The sequence below is a fragment of the Vigna unguiculata genome, chromosome 8 (assembly GCF_037176805.1).
Source record: "Vigna unguiculata cultivar grain cowpea cultivar isolate G323 ecotype 2 chromosome 8, ASM3717680v1, whole genome shotgun sequence".
Taxonomy (NCBI): domain Eukaryota; kingdom Viridiplantae; phylum Streptophyta; class Magnoliopsida; order Fabales; family Fabaceae; genus Vigna; species Vigna unguiculata.
Window position 1 is genome coordinate 42,168,293 of NC_140799.1, and position 19,047 is coordinate 42,187,339.

General features: G+C 35.8%; 3 protein-coding genes across 6 annotated transcripts; 2 read left to right on the forward strand and 1 right to left on the reverse strand.

Moving 5' to 3' along the window:
- The first annotated feature begins 1,074 nt into the window (after positions 1-1,074).
- On the forward strand, positions 1,075-4,513 carry LOC114193604 (glutamate receptor 3.2-like). Its single transcript, XM_028083474.2, has 6 exons — positions 1,075-1,423; positions 1,512-2,848; positions 2,951-3,228; positions 3,338-3,369; positions 3,468-3,862; positions 3,981-4,513. Exons 1-6 carry the CDS (start codon positions 1,159-1,161, stop codon positions 4,410-4,412), a joined length of 2,739 nt encoding a protein of 912 aa, XP_027939275.2. The 5' UTR covers positions 1,075-1,158; the 3' UTR covers positions 4,413-4,513.
- Positions 4,514-5,530: 1,017 nt separating this feature from the next.
- On the forward strand, positions 5,531-7,981 carry LOC114195214 (homoserine kinase-like). Of its 2 annotated transcripts, none has more exons than XM_028085604.2 (2): positions 5,531-6,737; positions 7,702-7,981. In XM_028085604.2, the coding sequence occupies exon 1, from the start codon at positions 5,599-5,601 to the stop codon at positions 6,706-6,708; it is 1,110 nt and encodes a 369-aa protein (XP_027941405.1). In that variant the 5' UTR covers positions 5,531-5,598; the 3' UTR covers positions 6,709-6,737; positions 7,702-7,981. The 2 variants fall into 2 exon arrangements, with proteins under 2 accessions (XP_027941405.1, XP_027941406.1); XM_028085605.2 differs by having other exon boundaries at positions 7,744-7,981.
- Positions 7,982-9,682: 1,701 nt separating this feature from the next.
- LOC114194291 (monosaccharide-sensing protein 2-like) lies at positions 9,683-16,460 on the reverse strand. Of its 3 annotated transcripts, XM_028084420.2 has the most exons (7): positions 16,184-16,460; positions 16,043-16,095; positions 15,752-15,903; positions 15,092-15,658; positions 12,804-13,717; positions 11,125-11,312; positions 9,683-10,317 (listed from the first exon to the last, which is right to left on the reverse strand). In XM_028084420.2, the coding sequence occupies exons 3-7, from the start codon at positions 15,828-15,830 to the stop codon at positions 9,873-9,875; spliced, it is 2,193 nt and encodes a 730-aa protein (XP_027940221.1). In that variant the 5' UTR covers positions 15,831-15,903; positions 16,043-16,095; positions 16,184-16,460; the 3' UTR covers positions 9,683-9,872. The 3 variants fall into 3 exon arrangements, with proteins under 3 accessions (XP_027940221.1, XP_027940220.1, XP_027940219.1); XM_028084419.2 differs by having other exon boundaries at positions 16,064-16,460; XM_028084418.2 differs by having other exon boundaries at positions 16,043-16,460.
- Positions 16,461-19,047: the final 2,587 nt, after the last annotated feature.

The following is a 19,047-nucleotide window of genomic DNA, read 5'->3' on the forward strand; positions in this document are numbered from 1 at the left end:
GGTTTGTCTCTTTTTCGTGTTCTGATGTGGTATGGGATGGGATGGATTGGGTTGCCAATTGTATAAAAACATATTTAATTATATCAATATATTTTTTATTTAATTAATATCTCTGATTGAATAAATTTAAATAATTATTTTATTTATATGTTAATTTACTTTATTATAATTAATAATTAGAATGTAATTTATAAGATATAATGATTTAAGTTACAATAATGCAATTTGACGTGCTAAACAAAATTAGTCAAAACAACATGAATGAAAACTCTAATCTAACTTATCAACTTTTAACAAGTTAACATGTCAACTCGTCGTGACTTATCTTATTACCCCTAAACATAATTATTATATAACAAACACAAAAACAAAATAATAAGTTTTTTATCGGCACTAAAAAATTAAGTAAAGACAAATGTAGTATTGATTTGACAACAACTTAATAGAGGTCATGTTCTAATGTCAAATTACTAATTAAGAAAAACAAATTCGACTGACTTTAGAACGCGTGATTATATTGTATTACCAAATGATGAATCAGTAAACTAAATAAAAACAAGTACAACGTAACCATGATGAATCAGTGATCCTAGATTGCATGGATATATTCTATATTTGCAATTTCACTTCATTATAATCACATGACCTATGAACACCCTAAATTCCTCTTGTCATGATGAACTTATATCCACTTTACAAGCCATGGTCCAAGGCATTGGCATGCGTGGTACAGACATGCCATTTGCGAAAGGTGTCCAGATAGGAAGGAGAGATATTGTTGTAGAGAAAAGCGTATAATTACACGAGTAGTGCGTTTGTTAATGAGCACTGCATCATAGATTAGACAGACAAGACAATGCCATACAATAAACTCTCACAATAGCACTTCAAAGTTGAAATTGCTATAGATGAAACGTCACAATCTGATGCGCACATTTCGCATTTTGAACTCATGTCAAAATGGCACTGTGCTCTCACTCCCACTTGCTACTAACTAAGCACACACACATACTATGGTGGTAGAGTGGTCCACCTCCACCTCCACCTCCGGTTTCTGCTTTCACTGTCTCCCGCTATAATTATAATAATGCATGTCTCTCTTCGCCATTTTCATCCCGTTAATCTCCCTTTCAACTGATTCTCTATCGTAGGTTCTTTATGAATCTGCTATTCCTTGCATTCACATTGATCCTATTACATGGATCATCAACAGCAAGAGAAGAAGCTTCCCGACATGACGACGATGATGTCGTCAATATCGGTGCCATATTCACATTGAAAACTATAAACGGCCAAGTTTCCAAAATTGCCATTCAAGCAGCTGAACAAGACGTAAACTCCGATCCCCGCATCCTGGGGGGACGTAAATTGTCCATAAACATCCACGATTCCAAGTTCAGTGGTTTTCTTGGAATCATTGGGGGTATGGTATCAGTGCCTATCACTTGCTTGTTTCATTGATATTCTTATTTAGATTGTTGGTTGGTGCTGACTGGTGCACTTGATGGCAGCCCTCAAGTTCTTGATGGCCGATACAGTGGCTATAATCGGTCCACAAACTTCAGGAATGGCCCATGTGCTTTCACATCTCGCCAATGAGGTCCATGTTCCCCTACTCTCCTTCACGGCTCTGGATCCCACCCTGACACCTCTCCAGTATCCTTATTTTGTCCAAACAGCGCCCAGCGATCAGTTCCAGATGACTGCAATTGCGGACATGATTAGTTATTATGGTTGGAGAGAAGTCGTAGCAATATTCAGTGATGATGATCCGGGTCGAAATGGGGTAACTATTTTGGGGGATAAACTTGCTGAAAGACGCTGTAAGTTGTCTTACAAAGCAGTACTTCCTCCCGATACAACCGCCACTCCAAGCTTTATTAACAGTCAGTTAGTGAAGATTAAGAGCATGGAGTCTCGAATAATCGTTTTGCACACCTTCGCCAAAACTGGTCTCTTGGTTTTTGACCTGGCTCAAAAACAAGAAATGATGGCCAAAGGATATGTCTGGATAGCTACTACTTGGTTATCGACTGTTTTAGATTCAGTTCCACTACCTTCAAACACTTCTAACTCAATTCTTGGAGTTCTTACCCTTCGCCCTCACACCCCTCAATCCTTAAAAAAACAGGCATTTATCTCAAGGTGGAAACATTTAAGTAATGGCTCAATTGGGTTAAATCCATACGGACTCTATGCGTATGATTCTGTGTGGACGATTGCTCAGGCACTGAAATTATTCTTTGATCAGAAAGGAAGGGTTTCATTTTCTAACAAAAATTTAACTAGTAAGGGGAAAGAGAATCTGGATCTGGGTGCTTTGAGCGTTTTTGATGGAGGGAAGCAACTACTTGATAACATATTGCGCATTAATATGACTGGTTTGACTGGACCTATTCAGTTTGGTTCAGATAGATCTCCTCCACATCCATCATATGAAATCATTAATGTAATTGCCACAGGTTTTCGGAGCATCGGTTACTGGTCTAATTACTCTGGCCTCTCAGTAATCACCCCTGAGAAACTTCAGTTGAAGCCTGCCAATCGTTCAATTTCAAACCAGCATCTGAAGCCTGTCATATGGCCTGGAAATACTATAGAAATGCCTCGTGGATGGGTTTTCCCTAATAATGGGAGGCAACTAAGAATTGGAGTTCCCAACAGAGTTAGTTATAGAGCCATTGTCTCACAAATAAATGCCTCCAGTGCAGTTCAAGGATATTGCATAGAGATATTCCGAGCTGCCATAAAACTTCTTCCATATGCAGTTCATTATAAGTTCGTTCTGTTTGGAGATGGAAAAAATAACCCAAGCTACTATGATCTTGTCAACATGATTAATCTTGATGTAATGTAACCAATACCCACAAAAATTACAATCCTTCTACTGCAGAGTACAAACATGCTAATTGTCTTGCTTTTATTGATCTTTTTTCGCTTTCATCTACAGGTTTTCGATGCTGCTGTAGGTGACATTGCTATTGTCACTGACCGAACAAAGATTGTGGATTTTACTCAACCATATATAGAGTCGGGGCTAGTTGTGGTTGCTCCGGTAAAAAGATTGAAGTCGCATGCTTGGGCTTTCTTGAGACCATTTACTCCAATGATGTGGGGTGTCACTGCATTTTTTTTCCTTTTTGTTGGAACAGTGGTGTGGATTCTTGAACATAGAACGAACGATGACTTTCGGGGGCCGCCAAAGGAACAGATAGTTACAGTTCTTTGGTAAGTACTAAGTAGTTTTCCTTACAGAATTTTACTTCCCTTCCGAATTGACTCCTGTAGCTTGTGTACATATCTTGACATAACTGATCATCTTCGTATGCTGTTGCAGGTTTACTTTCTCAACCATGTTCTTTGCGCACAGTAAGTCCATCCAATTTTGGCAGTTGATGTTGTATTCGAGAAACATGTTGTGGTGTATCCTTGTTGGTAGATATAAATAAGGTTCTTCATTATTTCAGGAGAAAACACAGTGAGTCCACTTGGTCGAATTGTGTTGATAATCTGGCTTTTTGTGGTTCTGATAATCAATTCAAGCTACACTGCAAGCTTGACATCAATTCTCACAGTGCAGCAACTGTCTTCACCCATAACAGGAATTGATAGCTTGATATCCAGCAGTGAACGTATAGGGTTCCAAGTAGGCTCGTTTGCTGCAAACTATCTAACCGAGCAACTCAACATCCCCAGACATAGACTTGTTCCTCTTGGCTCGCCTGAAGAATATGCCATTGCCCTTGAAAGAGGAACAGTTGCAGCAGTGGTGGATGAGCGCCCATATGTAGAACTATTCCTTTCAGACCACTGCAAATTCTCAATCAGGGGCCAAGACTTCACCAAAAGTGGATGGGGATTTGTGAGTATCTTTAGAACTGTTATAAAGTGGATTTTATTATGTTATCTTCATTAATTTATACCTGTAATAAGTTTCAAGGATTGATTGAGTCTTATCAATTTGTTGGGTGTGGTGACAGGCATTTCCGAGGGGCTCTCCTTTTGCAGTTGATATGTCAACAGCCATTTTAACTTTATCTGAGAATGGTGAACTTCAGAGGATCCATGAAAAGTGGCTTTCAGAAAAGGCTTGTGCTCATCGCAGTAGTGAGGATGAACAACTTCAGTTGAATAGCTTCCGGGGCCTGTTTCTAATATGTGGGATAACATGTTTCTTGGCGCTTCTAATATACTTTTTATCAATGCTACACCAATTCAGTAAAAAATCCCCTAAAAAACCTGGTCCTTCAAATCGTCATAGCTCGCGTTCTGCTCGCATTCAAACTTTTCTAGATTTTGTGGACGAGAAAGAAGACGTATCTCCCAGGAAATTAAAAAGAAAACTGGAACATCTTTCATCAAATCGTTTGAGGACCATATCAAAGAGCAGGAGTCAGAGAATAATTTCCTAATAAGCTGTCTCATTCTCATCATTTTCATCAACATGTCTTCCTATGTACATATACAAACTTACTTCAAACTTATTCTGCTCTAATTTACTTCTCTTAAGTCATCTCACCTCATAGTTCATTTTCTTCTAAAGCTTTTTTGCTCTAAACTTCACGCGGTTCACTTGCCAAATTGCACATACCTTAACATGAGAACTATAAAATTAAAACTTGGCCATTGAAAGAAACAAAAACAATATTAGAGTACTGGATGGGCTTCCCTACTTGGATTCAACACTTCAATCTCTAAGCAAATTCTTACTGCACTCCCTAATGTCATACTACATGTCCATAAACTTCAAATTTACTCTTTTGAACATCATTTTTTTTTTATCCTAGAAAGTATAATTCATAATACAAAACAAAAAATATATTTTAAAGTTTATATTTTAGACTATCAAATTTATATTTCGAAATATATAATTCAAAATATGAAATAAAATATACATTTTGTAATGTACATTTCCTAATATAAATTTTATATTCTGAAAAATAAAAAATTTATATTTCAAATTATATATTAAAGTATATAATATATTTTAAATTATTTAATTCTAATAAAATAATACATAAAAAGAGTAATTTTAACATTTCTTATGAAGGTACAAAAGGAAACCATAAAGGTGTAATAAGAAAGAGCCCAATTTCCAACATTTTGTCTCAAAAGTAAGACAAATATTAAGCAATACTGCTAGTACTGAATGTGTTTCATGATAAATAGGGAAAATTATTAAACCACAAACAAAGGTAAGGGCATGATTAATAAAATGATAATTAATGGATCCCATGATCACAAGAAAGTTTTTGTTTAATAAATTTTAAGTATTCAATACTTAAAATTGGCCTTTGAAATTAAAACTAAACAACCTATTATCATCTAACTAAACTAAACATTCAAATCGATTCAATAATAATCTTCGAAAGGTTCAGCCAAACTACCAACATTTTGTGTAATCCCAAATAGACGAGTATTTTGTTTTGATTTGTGAATGAAGAAAAAAAAGGAAAATCAAATTTAATTGAAAAACTACTATATTTATAATAATAACAATGATTATATAACTTCAATTTGAGAGAGAAAGAGAGATGAATTATTTATTATTAAATATAGGTTTGTAAGTGTGAAGAGTAGTGGGAAGAGGAAGTGGAAATGGCGACGGCGACGGCGACTTGCTTCCTGTGTCCGTCTCCGGGGAGTTTCAAAGGCAGTGAGATGCCGATAGCAAGATTCAGATGCTGCAGCAGCAGCAGCGGCAGCAGCAACAGCGTCTCGCTCAATACTCGAACGGAGCCCCGACCCGTAACCACCTTCGTCAAAGCGTTTGCTCCCGCCACCGTTGCCAATCTCGGTCCCGGCTTCGACTTCCTAGGCTGCGCCGTCGACGGAATCGGGGACATTGTCTCCGTCAGGGTCGACCCACAGGTTCACCCCGGCGAGATACGCATCTCCGACATCACTGGCCAGGCCCCCGACAAGCTCAGCAAAAACCCTCTATGGAACTGCGCTGGCATCGCCGCCATCGAAGTCATGAAAATGCTCTCCATTCGATCCGTCGGCCTCTCGCTCTCCCTGCAGAAGGGCCTGCCTCTGGGAAGCGGTCTGGGATCGAGCGCCGCCAGCGCCGCCGCTGCGGCCGTGGCGGTGAACGAGATGTTTGGGAAGAGATTGAGCGTGGAGGATCTTGTTGTGGCGTCGCTGAAATCTGAAGAGAAGGTTTCGGGGTATCACGCGGACAACGTGGCCCCGTCGATCATGGGGGGTTTCGTGCTGATTCAGAGCTACGAGCCGCTGCAGTTGATAGAGCTGAAGTTTCCTGCGGAGAAGGAGCTGTATTTCGTGCTGGTGAGTCCTGAATTCGAAGCCCCGACGAAGAAGATGCGCGCAGCGCTCCCCGGCGAGATTGGGATGGCGCACCACGTTTGGAATTGCAGCCAGGCTGGCGCTCTGGTGGCGTCGGTGTTGAAGGGTGACGTGGTTGGTCTGGGGAAGGCTTTGTCCTCTGACAAGATCGTTGAGCCCCGCCGTGCCCCCTTGATTCCCGGCATGGAGGCTGTTAAGAAGGCTGCCCTTCAGGCTGGGGCCTTTGGCTGCACCATCAGCGGCGCTGGCCCCACCGCCGTCGCCGTCATTGACAATGAGCCCACCGGACATGCCATTGCCCAACACATGATTGACGCCTTTCTCCACCACGGCAATTTGAAGGCTTCTGGAAAAGTCTTGCAACTCGATCGCCTTGGTGCCAGACGCATTCTAGATTGACTTCTATCTCAGTCTCTTCCTTTCCTATGGTACCTTCTCTTCCCTGCTCCACTCATTCATTTTTTATCATTGCTTCTATTACTCTCTAACACCACCATTTTACCATAATGCTTCTCACATCCTTTTTCGTTGTTGGACTAGTCTCTTGCTGAAACAGAGAAATTAAATTGGCCTAATAGAATTGAATGTAACAGTACCAATATAACAGTGCCAGTAATACCCAAAAAAACAGAATCAATTGCACAGCCTTTTTATTACTGAAAAAGTCATAGGGAAAATATCAATTAACAATGCATGTGATAACTCCTCGTGCAGCCAAAACAATTTCACTGGGAAAACTGTATCAGAAAAGATGGGAATCAACCGAGAGAAAGTGGAGAATTAATAGAGAAGAGTAATACCAACAGCCTGTCTTTTTCACTGCACAAAATTCTTTAAAAGCACATTCCATTTGCTGTGCCTAGTGTTTTTTCTCCCTTCATTACTTCTCATATCACCCTCCACGTGTCCCTTATTCTTAACAAACTTTTTCTCACCCACGTTTCTCACATTTGTATTTGTTACACTTGCACAAATTGTTCTGATGAATCACTCTACTCACTCTCTATGTCAAAGAAAAAACTGTTGCCATGTTTTTTATTAGCCTCATCCTCATCAAAAACATTAATGATATTATATAAAATGAAGACCTTTTTCAGATCAGATTATTGCTGATCTATTTTGCCTCTGAACATTCATATGCATCATTCATTGTGTCAGGTCAGGACAAGTCCACTCGCATTTTGTTCCCAACCCCACCGTTTCTGTACTAAGCTTCTTGAAATTGTTGTGATATTCTGATTAAATCTTGAGTTTAGAATTTTGAATTGCGTATCCTTTTTAAATGCATTCCATGGCAGAAATTCCATACAATCTGTCTCGGTTTTTGTTATTTGTAACCAGTGGTTGATCTAGCTCTGAATGAATTCTTACCTAACTTAATATGCTTACCAGAATCTTGAAGATTTAAAAAATTGGATTTCTTTCACTTCCCAGTGACACTACAAGTGGTGGCTCTGATAAAGGAAAAGCAGCAATCTGGTGTGGAGGTCTGAATAAAAAGAGAAACATAAACCAAGCTGGGAGCTGCATCTGGGTGGTGACAATTTAAATAGATGAATAATTAAGAAAGAACTAGATCAGGTAGGTAGGTTTTAGGCTTTCTCTGCTTGTGTTTTCTTTTTCTACTAGCTACTTCGGAACCTTCAACATGAAGTATTTTGTCTTTCTCGTCTTTCCCGGTTTCATTGTGTTAATCTTGCTTTTCAATAGCATGTTAAAATGTTTTTCATTGATTGTTCTGTAGCATTTCTATTTGTGATTTCAATGCCAATTTTTCCTTTTTCCTAGTTAAATCTAAGAAAGATGCGTTGAGACCTATATCACGGCTTTTACGAGCTAGGATGTATATGGTTCGAAGGATTGTTTTATGATGAGCTGAAGTTCCGTGCCTCTTTAACTTTTCTTATAAAAATCCAATCTTTAACTAATTTTACTTGTTATAAAATAAATTGTTAAACCCTCTAAGATCATCTTTTAAAGAATTAGTAGTAATTTCATGAATCATTTAAAATATTTTCCTGCTAAATTATACTTTACAAATTACAATATTATTGCTAGGGATGGGAATACGTCAGGTAAGGATTTGGGTATCCATTTCCATCTTTAAAATAGAAGTTCATTTTCATCTTTATATGTAATGAGTATAAAATTTGTTTCATTTTCATTGTCATGGGAAGTAGGTATACTAGTACTTGCACTTCGAATCTTTTAATTTAAATTATTAAATAAATATTCTGTTTTACAAAAATAAAAATCAGTCAATTTTTTTTATAATATATATATATATATATATATATATATATATATATATATTCTTTTCTTGTCAAATATGAAATTATAATTATATAAATATAAAATAATTGGATAAAAAAAATCAAATAATTATAGAAAAAATATTAAATATATCTTAGTACATATTAATTTTTATTTTCATACTCAGATTATAAAAAATACTACTCATCTTTAATTGCTACATCCAAAAACAGCTATTAAATTTATTACATATAATTTTAAAATATAACTTTACTCGTTGATTACAAATTTTGTTGTCATTTTATTTTGATTTTTTTAAAATTATTTGAAAAATGAAAGAAGTAAAGGCAAGGTCACTCGAATTGTTTTAATTGTGAAACGTGAATCGGATAGGGTCATTGTTAGTAACTTTTCAATTTCGTCGCTGAATTATTTTTTAAACAATTTCAGACAACTCATTATTTAATATTTAATTATGATATATAATAATATTTGTTATTTATAGGGGAGAATTGTTCTGAAAGAACTCTAAGTAAACTCTCCTGATACTATGAATTAATTTTGTGACAAAAAGAAGGATGATCCATTCTGGAACCCATAACTACTAAAGGCTACAATACCATCATAAGTCCATTTTTAACATGCCCTAATTCATTTTGCCCTCCAAAGGCTAGACCCGTTTATGTATATATTCTTGTCTGTAGTCAAATCAGAAAAATTTAACTTTCAAAATAACCAGTCAAAAACAAAGTTTATTAAGATGACAATGACAATAATGTTAAAAAAAATAATATTGACAATATATTCAGCATTTTCGTCATCTTTAAAATACTAACATTCTCGGAACATTTATAGTACCCACGCCAAAAACCTTACATATATTTAACATTGGCTATTATTTCTATGGTAGACATTTCTTACCCAAAAAAATCCGATTCCTATTTTTATTATCCCCAAAATTCCTACTTTCACTAACATCCTTTCCGCAGAACACCATGTTTAAAATTGAAGACGTTGCTATGTACAAAGTACTCGATTTATTTCCTGAAACTAAAATTTTCACAATGTTTCACATTAATGCTGAGGACTAAGATAAGTAGTATTATTTTGCTTAAAAAAATAAACAAAAGTAAATAACATTATATAAATCACGAAATAAGGGTTATAAAATCAATTTCGAAAGAGATAGATTATAATCCCAAATCCCTTCCCACGATGAAGATTTTTAAGAAGTGGGGAGGGGTGCCTGAAATGATAATCATATATTGAAATCAATTTTATATTGAAAGAAAAGTTCCAATAATGTAGACTCAGCTACCAGTGACAGCTTCGGCTTGCTTTGCCCCGACAGAGAAGAACTCAGTTATCACTTCAAGTGGCATGCCTTTGGTTTCTGGAACTTTTAAGAAGACAAACACCCAAGCTATGATGCATACGATCGCATATATACCAAAAACACCACCAAGGCCCACAGAATTAAGCATAACTGGGAGCGTGTACGTGACGATGATGTCACATATCCAAAATGTAAGAGCACATATAGCTATGCATAGACCACGAACTCGAGTAGGGAAGATCTCTGAACAAAGGATATTAGGAATTGGCCCAAAACCCATGACGAAACAACAGAAGTACACAACCACACTCAAAGTTGAGATAAAAGCATTCACAGTACTGTTGAAATCTACAAGACTCCCTACTACTAATATCACAAGAGTCACTATCAAGACGGGGATTGTAGTCAGCAGCAAGGTCCTGCATCAAGAAGAAGACCAAAAAAAGGTAATGGGGAAGTATAAAGAATCAGTTAAAAAAAGAAAAACAGAATAACTACGCAAATATCATGTATTAAGGTAATAATCTCTATAATTATCTCAGATACTTTCACATAGGAACTTAAATGCAAAAGACAAAATACAAAACAAAACAGCACTTCCACCACAACAAAGCCTTATTCTCTAGGTTGAATCAATGTACATGATCTTTGAAGACCACTGAGCTCAATAAAAAACCAAAATTGAAACAAAAAATAGAGCAAATGTTTTAAAAAAATAAAAAAAATCTAATGTCTACTACTTATGTTTTCCTAAGTTTTACTGTCTTTTAATCAGAGCACTTCGATTTGAATAACTCTTCTCACTAGATCCTTCATCCATCTTCGAACAACCTAGTTTGAATGAGTTTCCATATATATGAATGCTAACTTCAACATTTTCCGGGATAAAAGCACTCCTGTTCTTATGCTTTCTTATATGCTAGATCATTCACCCCCGGCATTCTTATCATTAACACATTTAGCTTTCTCTCACGTTCAAACATCATTACCGAACATTTACTGCCGTGCTCGCTGTAACTTTGCCGAAGTTTCAGAGAACTTTGCAATAGTAGTAATTTCAAACGCAATTGTAACTGAAATACCACCATAAATTGCAAAATATTCTAGCAAATAACGTAATGCAATGGAAAGAGTTTATCCATGAAAAATCATCGCCAGGATACATTCACCAATTGAAACAAATCTTACCATTAACCAACAAGAAATTAGAAGAGAAAGATGCATACCTTCTGCCAGATATATCCATGAGCCTCATGGCCACAGCTATACAAGGTAACATCAACAAGGTTGTCACACAACTAATAAGAAAGGACGCAGAAGTAGAACCCAGGCCCAGGTTTGAAAGAAGATACCCAACACCTGCTTGCTCGAGAATTTGTGGTGTATAGTAGAGCACACCATTTATACCAGAGAACTGCAATGTTCGCAGAGTAGTTAGATCACAGTCAGCATAGCTTTTTAACGGTACAATTGGTTAAGATGATCAGTGATTGAATGATTAATCACCTACTCAAGGCGTTAAGAAATAAAAATATATCCTATGTCTATAGTTTCCTGCCTGATAATTTCAAAAATGACATTTTAATTGTCTATTTTAGGGAAACTAAAAACTGATTAGCATCTTCATGGGTCATTCCAATTAGCAGTCCTCCTTGACATAGGAGCTGCATATTCAGAGTCTTTTCCTCAAGTACTCAAATCTGCCTTTAGGAAGAGACTTCGTTACGATGTTGGCTTTCTCATGTTCTGTACTGCAACAAATAAGTTCCAGTTCTCCATCCCTATAAACTCTTAAAAAGAAAAACTTGATGTTGAAGTGTTTTGTTTTGGCATGGAACAATGGACGCTAGCAATTAAAATTGCAGCTTGGTTGTCCACAAATATTTATGTTCTTTGCGTTTGTTCCATGTGCAAGTCTATCATGAGCTTTTTATCCAAAGAGCTAGCAGCTATATACTCTACCTTTATTGTTGACTGGGCTATACCATTCTATTTTCCAGAGCACCATGAAAACAGACTAGAACAAAAGTGAAGCAATAACCTGAGGTGTTTCTGATGTCAGCAACACATCAAGCCAAGACATTAACAGAATAAGCCAAGTCCTGGGGTGCGTTTGTTCCATTGTTAATTGTGCCTTTAACATGTCTAAGAATTTTTTTGCTACTTGAGATAGATTGTCACTTCATCGATGAAAAGATTTCCTCTGGGGACATTACTAATCAGTTTGCTAACTTCAATTATAAGTTGGCAGATATCTTCATCAAATCACTGTGGGGTCCTATGATTTATTATATTTGTAACAAGCATGGGGATATTATTTTACTATATGGGCCTAGGCCCATCTCTATGCAATGGTATATATAATATTTTTCCTTTGTTGTGCTTGAGTTGAGACACATAAGAATTTTCATCGTATGACTCTATCATTTATCTCTACAATACTCCTCTACGGCTGCCCAAAGACCTGGAGCCTCCAAGCAAATTGGCTTGAACTATTTTCGGCTCTCTCATATTTTGAATTAAAAAGTTACTTGCCCTGACTGTACTTTAACCAAAATAATGTTACTCACATGATCACATCATTTTTCAGGTTGCATATCCTAGTTTACTATTTTGTTTAGTAATGCACTCTTCTATAATCATTACTGAATACGAGGGCATTAAACAAAACCTATAACTATGATGTAAACAAACTGCACAAATGTAGAGTCAATCTTGCGCTCACAAATTCATTTGTTTTCAATAAAGGGAACAAGATAAAAAATCATCAGAATCATGATGGGTTACAAAACAAGGCAATGCATGAATGTGAAAGCACGGGAGAGCAGTGTAAACGCATAGAAACAAAAATAAATAAAACCAGTGCATTGAAAACGCATGTAGACGCATTGAAAAGATTCATTACCTGTTGAAGAATTTGAATCCCCACCCCCACAATCAGGGCATGCTTCACTCCAGGCTCAAAAAGATCACTCCAACTTGGCCCTTTTGCAGCTGTTTCGGATGGATGGATCATAGCTGGTCCAACTGGCTGCTGACGCATAAGCTCCTTGTTATAAAGGGCTGACTGACTCACCAGGGCAGCAGCCTGAACAATCTCACCATCCGTTAGGTTCGGTGCATCACCACCTGGAAGGGAAATGAGAGACCCACGTCTAGATCCAGGACCACCTTCTTCATGTAAATATATTCTCTTGACAACACCATCTTTTTCAGACCATTTCCATGCCAGCTGCCATCCACCACCAATACCTGTGTTTCCAGCAGCTTCTCCTTGCACCAGACTACCTTGCCTCATGCTACCATGGGCGGGAGCAGCCATGTCCCTATCCACACTTGTTGCTTGTCGTGAGATCAATGGACTCTGCAAATTGTCATCAGAATCATCGGCAGCAGCATCAGAGACATAATCATCACCCTCCCTGGTAGCGCTTTCTTCATCCCAATCTTCATTCCTAAGTTGATTTCCCCCCACACTAAACATGCTTCCGAAGTGTGGAAAAAGTGCGCTTCCACGCATGCTTCCTGTTTCTGTGAGCTTCTCGTGGACACTACCAAAGAGCTTAACTAGAGGGTCCACCAGACCACTTGGATTTGCAATAATGCTTCCCTTCCGAGATAAAAGGCCAATGGAACTTTGTCCAGTGACAGGTTTAGCAATCCAGGATAGACCTTCTGCCGTCCCATACAATTTGATCTGCTCATTTTCGGCTGAAGGATCCTCTGCATTACTGAATTCATTGGCTGGACCAATTATGTACTCTTCTATTGCGGTATCACGCCCAACTCCGAGACCCTCGACAAGTAAAGCCATCTCACCTGATCATTATAACCAAAAGCAATCACCATCCAAGTCATGCATATAACAAATTAGTTGCCATAGTTGAATCAAAACCAAGCCAACAATAACTGGTAGAATCAAATAAATGCACCTACACTGAGGGAAGCTACCTGAAAAACAATGACAATAAACAATTGCACTATGGCTATTCAATTTAAGTTTTCAATATCATGATTTTCAACAAGTTTAAATGATGACAAATAACAAATGTTTTCATGCTCTCAATTTTAATGCTCAGTTACTTTAGTTTTGTTTTCCCCTTTTATGGGTGCATTAAGAACATTTTCTATACAGAGGTTTTAAATCTAAGACTCAGATGTTATAAGAAACTTTCGTTGAAATACACTGAGGTAGTATCTTGTATAAAATCCTGAGTCCTAAGAATAAAAAAACCAATATTCTAATAATTAAATTAATAAAAAATTATAAAAGATTTTGGGTTCTTATAAGACCTGACCGTTGAAACAAAACCTTTGAGAATATGATTTGAGTTGTTACAAAAACTGGATCACAAACTCTATAGGGAAGGAACTCTCAAATGGAAAAAATGAGAATTTTGTATAGAACTTGTAATGCACGAAAAAGTTTACTGATACAACCACTGGCACTTCGAGGGTCAAGGAACCACCCACTCACAATATTACTTTTTCCGTGTCCCCCCCAAGACCCAAAAACGCACATACATACACATAGCTTCCCCACACAACAGCTATATAACCACCAACAGATTTCTCAGCTCCATGAATTAAATCAATTAGCTGTATTTTTTTTTCTCCCTTATTTCTTCTTTCACTAATAAGTGGTCGTATCCTAACAAGTTGCTTAAAAATGATATAGCATAGTGCAAACCATTTAAAATAGAATAAGACTCTGTGAGTCTCTTATTAGACTCTTGCATTGTAGATACTCTAAGATTGAGTTAAGAACCACCAGGGCAACTTCAATCAAGAATGGTTCTATTATTTCTAAACCACTTTACTCAAAAAATTTAATCAGTGGCAAATTCAGACGCAGTACTGCAATAACAGTCTATGGTTCGGTAAAATTCTCGTTAACTAAGTCTCGATTTCTGTTTGCATAAACACAAATGAATGTAGCACATAGTTTTTGCTAAATGCGGCAGGATAGGCTCACAGAATACAGTCACTAACTACATAAAGTTCTGAAAAAGACCAACAGAACATCCCGCATCAGCTGGGTTGTGTTCAGAGATGTAGTGACCTCAAAACAATCCTAGAGACTTAGAATAAGGCAGCTAAATCTGAAATGAACTCCAAGGTAGTAAATCAAACAAATAGGGTTATTCGAGGGAATAAATAATTGTTAAAGAAAAAGGGCATAACATAACTAACCAGTGACATCTTCCCTGCCACGAAGCCGCTGCAAAACCTTCTTGGCCTCCAGCATCCGGCCTTTACTGACAAGCCATCTTGGTGATTCGGGCAAGAAGAATATTGTGAGTGCAAAATAAATAAGAGAGGGAATTGAAAGAACACCCAACATGAGTCTCCAGCTTGGAGCGTTGGTGAGGGACATAGCAAACACCATACAGTAGGAAAAAAACATTCCAGCAGAACCAGTAAACTGCGGAAGGGTATTTAGCAATCCTCTAATCTCAGTTGGAGCAGTCTCGGATATGTAAAGAGGTACCAAGGTCACTGCCAAACCAATGCCCAATCCATCTAAAAGCCTTGCAAAGAGGAGAATATAAACAGTTGGAGACCACAGCATAACGAGAGAGCTAAGAAAATAAAGCAGGGAGGAGATGATCAACATAGGTCGTCGGCCTAGCCAGTCTGACAGGGGCCCGGAGCACGTGGTAACCACAGTGGCTCCAATAAGTGACATAGCCACAATTAGACCTTCGATTGTGGGTTCACTTTCCAACTTGAACTCCCTCTTTATGTACAAAATAGATCCTGCTTGGCATGGCAGAACCCGGTGAATCAATCAAACACAGTTCAATAACAATGAAATTGAAGACCTTATGCTATTCATAGCCAAAAAAATACCTGCAATGGTAGCATTATCCCATCCTTGCAGAAAATTGCCAATAGCAGCAGCGAGGGCAACAAGAACGGCTCCACTCATTCTGCACAGCGCTTAGGATTGAGGTTTGGGTCGACGGAGATTGCGACGGAGCAGCGCAGATGAGATCCCTACTCTGTGAGGTAAAAAAAATCAGCTTGCAGGCTTGGAGTGAGTTTGAGTTGGATGTTTCAACTTTCCACTATTAAAATCAATTCGATATGCATAAAAAGACACGAAAATTTAATAATTAAGGAGGAAGGTTGGTGCCAGACCAGGTTAGGAGGGTGGGCTACCTCTTTCTTTCTCTTTCTCTTTTGGATGTATTCTGTAAATAAAATAATGAAGTGAAGCCACACTCATGCTCGTAGTGGGGGTAGCAACATTAGCGTATCATATTCATATAGTATCAGTACCTGCACTCTCTACTCGATTGAACAGAACCAAATCAATCTCTTCTTCCTCTCTTCCCTATTAGAATGTTCTAACCTTTCAAGCAATCCCTATCCACACACGAATTCTAAACTTCACACCTTTCAAACAATCCCTATTCACCACAATAATTCTAAAATTCACTTTGCTCTGTCTTTTCCATCATCACCACCTCTCCATCTTACAAAATACGAACCAGTAACGAAGTGCTTTTTAATATTTTACTGATTCTGTGCCAGATTTAAACTAACAAAATTGGCGGAATATTCACAATTTTTCTTCTCTTTTGCACCGCTCTTTGTGTTTTTACCAAGTAGGACAGGGGTCTTTCATCTTTGAAATTGAAATTCATCTCCATCTTAATAATATGAAATTCTTATTTTCTGTACCGGCATTCTATATATTAGTTTTATAAAATAAATAATGTTATTAAATATTTAATGTAGAATGATATATATATATATATATATATATATATATATATATATATTTCTTTGACGTAGTATATTAAAAAATTATAACTATATAAATATTAAAAGAATATCAAATAACTAGGCAAAAGTTAAATAGTTATAAAAATAGTAAAAAAAAAGTTATACATGTATTTTATTAATATATTATAAAGTTAAGGACTAAAGAAAGGTTAATATAAAATCTTGAATTACTTAAAAATTAAAAGTGTTTTATAGTACGGAAACATAATGTGTTCTTATGAAAATGATTTTGAGAGACAGAATAAATGAATTTAAGTAAATTTAAAGATAAATATTTTATGTTTTTTAAGAGATTTTGAAGTGAAATCGATTATATGTTTGAGAATGAAATTTTGAAATATGTAATAGATGTTATAGAATAAAAATAATGTTTTACAATATTACTATTTTGCTCTTATAATTGGTATTATTGGTGTTATTATTATTATTATTTATTATTAGTTGTAGTGTTATTATTCATTATTATTATTATTATTATTATTATTATTATTATTCTTTCTAATTTATTATTACTGATATTTATATTTTTATATGTTATATTTTTCTATCCAACAATCTCAAGAGATAAATAAGTTAACCAGATTTTCATCTCTTTGAATAATATGATTAAACAAGTGTTATCTCCACGTCTCTGCCAATATTTCAATAAAAAATGTTTTTCTTTGTGCTACTCTTGCATTATTCATAGCCCAACACAAAAACAAGGTGAAAAACCATTTCTCACACGGAATCGGTTTCAGCAATAGAAAACCGATTCCCACATATGTTGGAATTGATTCCCTTCCCTTTGTTTCGTTACACAATTGGTTCTCTTTTCCTTTTGTTTTGTAACATCATTGGTTTAGCCACAGCATAACCAATTCCCATTGTGAAAACTCAAACCATGCATTCCCCAACCACCTTCCTCCATCACCATGGAAGTTCACAGCACCTTCTATAACATAGCATGCACGTAAAAATAACATGATTTAAACATTATTATTAGCCAAATTTCGTGTATCACCCTCAAATTGTCTTACCACAAACCTAATTGGATAAATTCATCATTTCTAATCCACCTTTTCTCTCGTCCTCAAATTTGCAAATACAAAAATATTATTCGCAAATTTATCGTTCATAATTACTCTCAAAAATAAATAATTAGAAATGAATACGTCATAAGAGGTTACACACTTATTTTCTTGTCGTACCTAATTAAAAAAATTTGGTAAATAATGTCTGAGTGATAATTTTTCATTATAATCATTTTTGTACTAAAATATACAAATTTAATGTTAAAATAAATAAGGATTAAATAAATGTCACTTATTTTAAGAGGTTTAAGTGAAAAGGATGAGAGAAAAAAAGAGAGAAGGAGATTTCTTGTGATTGAAATTTGAAGAAGAACATAATTTGTGATGGGATTGAATCTTTTATTTATTTGCCTTTATGAATCAACATAATTTACCATTACATGTACATAATCATAATCCTTCACGCATAACATAATTGATTATGTTGATTATGTGTGTCCATACATGCAACCATAATTTATTTACACCACATTTTTCGTAAAAAGTTCATGCACCTAAATTAATAATTTTATGATTTAAAGTTATCCAATGCCACACATTTAAAATTACACACACATATTCAATTTTCCTAAGTAAAACGATTTTTGAAAATTAAGTTGTAATATTACTTTCATAAAGAATTACAATTTTTTACTATAATTCATTACAACTTTTTACTATAATTCATTACAACGATATGCAGACACACATACATACATTTAAATATAAATATACATATTCAATTTAATTATTTTAAAATCAACATTAACTAAATAAACACAAGGACATTTCATTAAACGATTAAATTTTTTTTTTTTCACTGACAGCGATTACATTATCTAGGAACTTTTCATTCATTTTTCTCACATCTAAATAATCTCACTTTATACTCTCTTTTTTCCCCTTATTTCCTTCCACTTTTACTTCCACACCTCCCTCATTCATTGCATCCATTGACAAGAAAAAGAAGAAGAAGAAAAATGGAAAGATTGCTTTGAAAAAGATGTTCCAGAAAAGCTGATTATAGAAAGTATCATATTTTTCAAAAAGTTGTTTGGAAATGATATTTTAGAAAGCTTATTCCGAAAAGTACCGTATATGTTTAAGTTCCATAAAACTCTTCTCAAAATGTATTTCTTGTGTTATTGGGAAGTGTGTTATAGAAATCCTATTGTAAACATTTTGGAAAACTTATTTTGAAAATTTTTCATAACATACAATCCAGAAATAATTTCTACAAAAAGGTAAAATAGTTACTTTTGAATTCGTGGAAGTGCATAAAGAAAAAAACCATAAAAAAAA